Source organism: Ailuropoda melanoleuca, chromosome 3 (genome assembly GCF_002007445.2).
Source record: "Ailuropoda melanoleuca isolate Jingjing chromosome 3, ASM200744v2, whole genome shotgun sequence".
Taxonomy (NCBI): domain Eukaryota; kingdom Metazoa; phylum Chordata; class Mammalia; order Carnivora; family Ursidae; genus Ailuropoda; species Ailuropoda melanoleuca.
In genome coordinates this window covers 52,886,165-52,895,345 of record NC_048220.1, presented here as the reverse complement: position 1 = coordinate 52,895,345, position 9,181 = coordinate 52,886,165, and the positions used below count along the sequence as shown (strand labels likewise).

The 9,181-nt window shown below is 39.4% G+C and overlaps 1 protein-coding gene and 1 pseudogene across 2 annotated transcripts in view; one reads left to right on the top strand and one right to left on the bottom strand.

The window, feature by feature from the left end:
- The first annotated feature begins 2,394 nt into the window (after positions 1-2,394).
- TBCA (tubulin folding cofactor A) overlaps positions 2,395-9,181 on the top strand; it is an 80,445-nt gene continuing 73,658 nt past the window's right edge. The window contains exon 1 of one of the 2 annotated variants that reach the window (XM_034656408.1): positions 2,395-2,562. In XM_034656408.1, coding sequence (XP_034512299.1) covers positions 2,510-2,562 — 53 coding nt within the window. In that variant the 5' untranslated portion in view covers positions 2,395-2,509. The remainder of the gene's footprint in view (positions 2,563-9,181) is intronic. The other variant, XM_002920290.4, reaches the window with a different exon arrangement.
- Positions 2,775-9,181, bottom strand: part of LOC109489792 — a 9,879-nt pseudogene continuing 3,472 nt past the window's right edge.

Genomic DNA, 9,181 nt, shown 5'->3' with positions numbered 1-9,181 from the left:
CAATTTACATAGTTTGTATTTCTTTTCTTTTTCTTTCGTGTTTTTTTTTTTTTTAAGTAGCCCAGCGTGGAGCCCAACATGGGGCTTGAACTCACAACCCTGAAATCAAAACATGAGCTGAGATCAAGAGTTGGACACCCAACTGACTGACCCACTCAGGTGCCTCATCATGTACATTTCTGTATTCATATGAATGTTCATTGCACTGTGTCTTAGTTTCCCGTTTAGGACCTCTTATCCAGATTACTTATTTATTTAATGAACCCTTTGTATGGGACTTAATAAGTACCAGCACTGTCCTAAGCACTTACAAATGTGAACTTTTTAAAGCTTTATAACAACCTGATGAGCTGGGTATTACTATCACCCACATTTTAAAGAGGAAACAACTGGGGCATTGTCCAATTTTACACAGTTAGTAAGAAGCAGAGCTATGATGTGACCGTAGGCAGTCAGGGCCAGAGTTCATGCTCTTAACCACTACTGTAAACTCCTGACACTTGGAACAATTTCGTTTGATTCCCTCTCCTTAAGGGGGGGGGGCCAAACTGCATGATCTTAACCCATAGCCTCAAGTATACAATATAATACAGACAGACACAGATAAACACACACTGTCCTTGAGTGCCTGGGTATGGGCCTGGGTACACACAGCAGCAGCAACTATCTTTGGGTTATAGTAATTACTGGTTTACAGTAAATAATGATACAAAAATCATAAAACATAGGAAAAAAAGGACAAACGGGTGGAGATGGAGTTGGGGGTTGGAAAAGATAGTCGGTGTTTACATCAGAAAACCTAGGCTGAGTGAAACTCCTGCAAATCAGCATACAGCTCAGCTCTGAAGTTCTGGAAACCAAGGCAAAAAGAATATGAAGAGTACCTGGTTTTTATTGCCAGACTGAAGGAAGATCCTTGACAGTAGCAAGAGCCCTAGCTGCACAATCTTTTGGTTTGTGGGTTTGGCTGCTGTTGTTTCTTTGCCTTAAAGGGGCTCCTGGTAACTTTATATTAATGATCTATTAAGATTTCTAACTGTAGCATTTTGCTTTGGTGAGTCTGCTGTTTTTTTGTTTTGTTTTGGAACCCTATCCCCCCGCCACCAGTATGTCATAAATTTGCTGTGTCACTTGAAATTGTATTTCAGTGTGCCAGCCAGTCAAATGACATTATTTATTGAATTTGGCATCTGCTGTGTATGGAACTTGGGTCTTGAAGAATTTTCAAACAATAGTTTTTAAAAGAAATATACTAAAAATAAAATTTAATATTGGGTAATTCGAAAGTATGCAGGCAGCATTGAATAGGCAGGGTTCAGTCATGGTAGACTTTCTCCAGAAGATGGGTTTTGATCCTGGATTTAAACTAAGGGTCTTGGACTGGCAGAGCAGAAGAGTGTTCCAGAGCTAACCATAAAAGCCAGAATGAGGAAATCAAGTGTAAGGAATGGAAGAGACAATTAGGTAGATGTATTTGAAGGATGATACCAAGAAATAAGAAAATAAAGGAGGCTCTGCCCTGCATCCTTTGGGGGACTCCATCAGGAAGAGGCTGACTGAGGTGCACTTCATTTTATGCAACAGACACGTGGTTTGAAAGTATAAAACGAGTCAAAAGTTGAGCATCTACTGTGCATCAGGCCCTGAGATTTAATTTTCATATCTACTCTGTAAAGTGGGCATTATTTCCATTTTGCATACAAGGCAATGGACTCAGCAGTGAGGTTAAGTGGCCCATGTGCCCAGTGTTGTCTAATTATTATATGGTGGAACCTCCAAAGTCAGTCGGTTTGTGTGATCAAGAAGCCCAAGCTTTTGTATGCCACATACATTTTCGAAAGTTGAATATTTAAGATAAACAAGTGTTTATGATTATTTGAATAAGTCCTAGACTGATTTCCTTTTTGAGTTACATGTCTACAAACATGTTTTGCAAAGGTCCGAGGTAGAGGGTAAAGATTTTCTTGACTGAGCGCATGACAGTAGTTTATTTCATTAAACATACATTACTTTGCCCCATTTGACATCAGATAATGACACCGAAAATATCCTTAATACAATTTTTAGGTCATTCTGTCCACTAAGCAGATAATTTCGCAAAGCAATGTCATGGCCAAACCAATCTACCGGGAAAGATACTGAAGTTTCCCACAACGCCCAGGCTGTGGAGACCGGGAAAAGTGTAACTTGTGTCTACACTAAAAGAAAGGCAATTCAAACACTAAAAGGAAGACTGTCGGAGCGAGACAAGGGCAGGTCCACGAGGGGGAAAGCGGATAGAGGCGGAAGACAGAAGGTGCGAAGAGCTACACCCCCCCCGACCCCGCCCATCTGTGTGGTCCCGCCCATCGGTGTGGTCCGGCCCCAGGGCCGCGCCGGGGTCTGCGCATGCGCGCGAGGCCGCGGAGACTACGCTGACACTACGCTGACACTACCGCCTCCTACGTGCGGTCTTCCTCCACGGTTACCCTAGCTCTCCACTCCTCCTTCTCGCGGCGCTCGAGGGATCATGGCCGATCCTCGCGTGAGGCAGATCAAGATCAAAACCGGTGTGGTGAAGCGGTAAGGAGCCGCGAGCGGCGCACACGCCAGCGCCTCCTCTCCTTCGCCTTATGGCGGCCCGAGAGGCCGGCGGAGCGCAGGCCCAGAGCGGGCTCCGGACCCCAGGCCTCACCTGGGGCTCCGCGGCCGGCGGGGCCGGGCGGGGATGCCGCGGGGACGCGTAGGTGCCTGAGCCCGCGGGCTGGGATACGCCCCTCCCCCTGCCTTTCTCCTCAAGAACCGAACCGTTGAGCGGCGAGGGTCGCCGCGACCCCACCCCTCGGGTGCCGGCGGTGCGGGAGACCGGGGAGCGGCGGCCGGGGAGGTGGAGGGGCGGTGGCCCGGAGCCGGAGAGGGCTCTGTTTGGGGTCGTACCTCCGGTGTGCGCGCTCCGCGGGTCCCCTGCCCAACTTGACTGGTGGGAAGTGGATTCAGTCCCTTACCGGCCCTCAGGTGAACGCGCAAGCGGGTTCTGAAGTTTAGGGAACGCCGAGAGCCCGGCCCTCATCAGAAATGAGGCCTTGTTGGGGCTCTGTGATCCAACATGGCAGGCGGGACTCCCAGTCTCTAAGAACTTCAGCACACTCCTCAAACTTTTGTGGCCTAGCTTGCCCCAGAGCCTGTGGGATGCTGTTTAAATAACTATTCTGTGTAGGCCAGTCCTGTGATTGGCCATAATTCTGAGTGCTGTTAGACACTACAGTACTTAGTAGACTTATGGTTCAGACCCAAGAACATCAAACTTTTTGATGAGACATTCTCAGAGAAAAGATAAACAGCCCCCAGAAGAAGCAGGTTATTTTGCAGTAGAAATAAATGTCTAATCCTAGCCGTCTGGCTTCTTCCTCTTTGCCCACCTTTCCTCCCTTTGTTTTTTCCACCGGGGGAAGGACAGGCAAGGGGAAGAATAAATTCACTTAAGATACTGCCTCAGACGCGTAGCACAGGATTGCACGGTACTTTCTTAGAAGCTTTATTGTTACCGGCCGTAGGAAGATTCTATGAGTAGTAGTTAAATGCACAGCCTTTTCTCAAGTGAGACTGTCTGGGTTCAAATCTTGATTCTGCCATTTATTTTGTGTTGTTGAATACGTTACATTGCACTGTGCCTCAGTTGCCTCGTCTGTAAAATGGAGTCAGTAGCCATCTCAGGAAGTTGTTGCAAGAAATGCCTGCTATGCTGTTTAACACAGTATGTGGCAAATAGCAAGTGGCTAGTAAATGTTAACTTAATAGTATTGTTTATGTATCTGTTTTATAAATGAGAGGCTGAGGTTTAATTAAGTTAAAGTAGAAAAACTAAACTTGTGCTAGTTGATGGCAGAACAGAGAAAAGAACCAAAGTTTCTGATCTACAACTGTTTAAGCTGCAATGTTCCTAAAAAAGAGTATTTTTAAAGATATGTGAAATAGGGGAATTGACATGTATATTTGAAAAGATAATTTGCACTATCCCTCACCCTAGAATTCTGTTGTTCACTTTTGCTAGATTTTGTTTATGTCATTTTAGTAAATCTATTTGGCAGAAGTACCAGGGTATGTATCATGGGGAGGGCTTTAGGCCAAAAGTCTTGAGAAATGACTCCTAATGGTAGTTTTCCGTTAATTACCTGTGTGATCTTGTCATTTTTCATCCTAATGATCTACACTAGTTTATAAAATTAGTGCCAGTAGTTATATGATTATAATACATATTCTAGAGAAAACATACCCATGTAAGTAATTAATAAGCAAAGTTTTTAGGCTTTCAAAAATTGTCAGGTGCATATGGAAATGGCTTGGAAATGAAGTTTGGTTTTCAATTTATTTCACTGGTAGAGCATTATCAAATTTTATTTTTGATTCTTCATACTTCAGTACAAAAAATTTATCGTTTTTGTGACACCCCTTCATAATTTACTGTTTACTTAAAATTTACATATTTACTCAGATTGCTTATAAATTACTGGAAATGTCTACCAAAGATTTTTTTTTCATAGTTTTTCTAATGACATTTTTGGTGTAGAGCTTCCCTATTTTTTCTAAAAAGAGATACGTTCTTTAAAAAACCTAAAACTTCTATTTTAACTGTTCATTGTTTGTACTTTACCTTGGTAGACAACCATCTAAATCCATAAACATTGTTCCCTCTCTTCTGTTACTTTTTGCCAGGAAATTATTTTACTATAACTCTTTCCATCTTTTACCTTAGTGTCCTATTTTTAAAATTCTACATTTAATTTTAGCAAAGAAAAAAGTAGATAATGCAGATATAGCAGCAACATATTAATAATTGTTAGGGCAGAATCATCATGGGCTTGATTATGTTCTTTTCTGTATATGTTTAAAATTTTTCATAATAAAAAGGTCTTCCAAGGTATGCATTTCTCTCCTCTCCAGATTTAGTTTCAAAGACTTCTTGATTAGTTTCATGATTCAGACATGTTCTTGGTTTTGTGAACAGGCTTCTGTTCAGTGGTTTCTTAAAGCAATGGTCTAAAAACCAATTTCTGCTCTCAACACCTTTTTTCTAGCTAGGTGTTCATTTCCCATAGCCTCATTTCTCTTCAGAAGTCCCAACTTTTATTTGAAAGAAGACATTTAAAGTCATTCCTGTCTCCAGTTACTTCAGTTTTTCTCTCCAGGAGTTGAGAGACATTAGAATTACATTCTAGTTGTTACTCCTAGAGTTCAGTTTGGGTGGCTGTCCCAGGGAGGGTGAATTCTTAAGAGTTTAGCGTCTAATCAATCTGCTAGAATATTGATCCAGAAGTTCCCCGTAGTGAGTTTTAGTGAAGTCTGAGCAGTGAGGTGGAAAGTTATAAGAGTATGGAAATAGGCAATAAGTAGATGATGGTATTTGGCAACAGAGAGATCAATGAATGAAAGATGCGAGTCTCCGCATGTTGGCAAAATGGTGAAGGCAGTCCAGTGATGGCAGCCACATTAGACAGGAAAGTAGAAGAAAGTTTCAAGAGCTTTAGGTAAGGCCCTGCGGAAATAGACAGAAGCCTATGACTCTAGACCTAAAGAAAGTTTGTTTTATCATCTGGTAACAAAGGGAAAGGATCTGATTGCTAGAGATAGATTTTAAGAGAGAGGTTAGAACCCTAGAAACAAGGAAAGAGTCCAGTTACTAGGAAATGCTTGTAAGAGTTGGACAGCAATGAGGCTAACTTGGTACTGAACCTCTCAAGGACTCCTTAAATATCCCCTTCCCAGTAACAGGATTGTTTTTCCAGAGCTAATTATGGCTGTGAGAGATGTGTGCAGTTTTTTCAAGCAGCAGCCTTTGTTCACATGTGACTCATTATTTAATGTGTTAGTTGGTGGGTTTGGGTCTGGCAGGTGCTTTTTGAAGTTATAGATCCACATTTCAGGCAGATTGCTAGACCTACTGGTATCTGTCACTGCGTCACAGCTAATGTAGCAGCCCTAGGAGGGAGTTACCAAATATCACTCCAATTTTTGTTTCCTCCAGTGCATAACTGAAAATCCTCCCCCTCCCTTTTTTTGGTATCTTGGTAGTAGCAGTTGTCCCAGTGTACCTGGAATTGAGGAGTAGAATGAGATGTAGAATCTTGGCTAACACTGGGAAAGTCTCAGGCAAACCAGGATGATTTGTATTAGTACTTCTTCCGTAACTAGCTAACGTAGCACTGTTTAGTGTGCCGTGATCTATTTGGAGGCTATTTGCAGATAATACAACTGTCAATTGATAATGTTGTACCTTACTTAAATTAAAACTTAACTGTGTCCTGTAAATATGAATCCTTGCCAGACTAGTTTTCTGTATCAGTTTAAATTATTAGTGATTTAGAAAATAACTTTCATTAAAGTAGAAGAAGATAGAGGCTCGATGTTTTAAATGCTGATGTGGTATTTTAGCTCAGTGATCTATGTCTACCGTAAATTCCCAAGTAAGATTTGTGTTTATAAAATTTTTTTTTACTAGATTTATGGTAAATACAAGAAATACTTCTGCAAAAACAATGTTGTCATACATTTAACATAAAAGTTTATTTAATAACTTTAAAGCCAACTTATTTTCAATAAAGCTTGCTAAACTAGCCCACTGGTGAGTGAATTAACTGATTAAAAATACTTTCTTAAATATGTCTTTTTATAACCATTTTAGATTGGTAATGGTTTAAAATCCAGCATGAACAAAGAATGTTAGGGCATTGGAAATAGCACTGACATTGGCCCATAGTTTTCCTCTGATTAAATGAAAGTGACACCAGTAGATTAGAATGAGACTAGGACAATTCACACTGCAATTGTGTTAGTTTAACTTTAACAATCTTTTAACACTCTTGTTTAAATGTAGCTGACATACCATAATTACAAATCTACAAGCCTTGATTATAGAATTTTACATCATGAATCAGTGGGGAAATTGTATTGATTTTTTTTTTTTAAGCAAGCACCTTTCCCAAACTGTGGCATCTTCCCCAATATGTTTATACCTTTATGTCTGATATACAATTGTGTATAATATATACCTTTACCTCTGATATACAATTGTGTATGATATATATACCATGTATAGCAGACATAATAACAACATAAAAGTTAAGTAAAATTTCCATGTTATTAAATATGTATTCATATATAATGTATATAATATACTATATTGACACACATTGTGTGTATATACTGAATATATTGACATATAAGTGAAAAATAGGAATGACATATATTTGCATAGACATAGATATAGTATTTCCCTGGTAGCTTTCGTTGTTTATGTACTTCTTATATTTAAAGTAAAGATGGCCAGAAGTATGGTGGACAGTATCTGGAAGAGGTGAAGGATATAGCCCTGAGATTTTCCTGTAAGCTTTAGTAGCTTTTTTATCTTTTCTTCTCCAACATCATACCCCTTTGATTTGAGTTAAAGTAAGTTCAGCCAAAATGGCCAACTTCCTACCTTGAAATTTAGCCAACTCCTTTTGGAATTTCTGTAATATATTAATTTCTCCAAAACAATGGTCAAAGGCAGTGTCAAAATGGATTGCAGGTGGTCAGCTCTTCACCACCTTCTGCCAACTACTGGGCAAGCAGCGACTTTTAGGAGCTACACAGCTGGCAACCAGATGTCTCTTCAAGCTGGAAAGGGAGAAAGCTAAGGCCACTCATGACCATGGTTTTCCCAACAGAAGCTATATTATTCTGTTAAGTTGAATGTGGAAGTGAAAGATCTTTTGACCTGTTTGTGTGTGTGTGAATCTGTGTAAATGTGTTCTGTGTTTTCATTGCATTTTTTGTTTGATAGAAAATTTTGAAAATCTGTAGTAGAGCAAGGTTGGAAAATTTTGTTAATAATAACTAGCCCACAACCCTTAGAATATAAATGCTTGAATGTGTGATCTGTTTATTCCAGCATTCCATTTCCTATAATGATGTGTTTTATTTGCCCAAATAGAGCTGATTTACATTTTATTTTTTTTTAGGAGAGACTTAAAAATTTTTTTTTTTTTGCTTTAGAGAGAGAGTGGAGGGAAAGGGAGAGAGTCTCAAGCAGACTCCATGCCGAATGTGGAGTCCATCACAGGGCTTGATCTCACGACCCTGAGATCATGACCTGAGACAAAACCAAGAGTTGGATGCTTAACCTACTGAACCACCCAGGGGCCCCTAGAGATTATTTTTAAATAACATCAATCATATGACTGATCCAGAGATCATTTATTTTGTGGCTTCACTCAGAACCTACATCTTTGTGACTTGGTATAGTGTGGCACATAATAAATACTAAGTCTTTCCAGTGAACAAATGAAGGCACGTAATAAATACTCAACAAAAGTCTTTCCACTGAACAAATGAATGAATTGGACCTTATTCTGTAAGGATTTTTTTGATATAATAAGTGGTAGGGAGCCATTGGATCAATTACAGTAGAACAGTATAATAGTTACTATAGCTATTTATTGTTGCAGTTTGAGTTAAGCAAATGGAATCCCAGGCTCCACTTAATACATACTACATATGGGAACGGTAGGCAAGTTATTTAACTTTTAAAAGCAATGGTTTTCTTAGCTGAAAAATGGGCTAATGGTAATACCTTTCTCATATTGTTGTTAGGAGAATTAAATAAGGTAATCATGTAAAGCATTTGGCCCAAAAGCCTGATTGGTAGTAAATGTTTAATTATGTTAACTGCTGTTATTATTATCATCATCACCATTCTGTGGATATATAAACAGTGTGGATATAGGAAATAAAGATGAATGATCTGATCCCCTGGAGAGACTGTGAAACTTGCTTTCTTTTAAATTGTGATAAAAATTTGCTTTTTAGTTGTTTGTTAATGTTCATTGATTGGCTGCAGAGCGAAAAAGGAGGAATATGAAGCTTGTGTTTTTGAGTCATCTATAGGACTTTGTAATGGCCATCTTTCTATAAACTGCTGAGGCAGTGATGCCCTACTTCCCCTAAAAATCTGTTTATATCAGTGACCTTGTCTTTTTAACAGTTTAAAAAATACTGTATCAATATTATTAACACAATATGACAAAGCCAGTTTCACTCTTAGTGCACTTCTGTAAAGTTTATTGTAGGGGAGGGTAGTCAAGGGAGTTTTTGAGAGCTGTTATTCTAAAATGTATAAATGATTACCACAACTACAAAAGACATTCTTACTTTTTTTTTTTTTTTT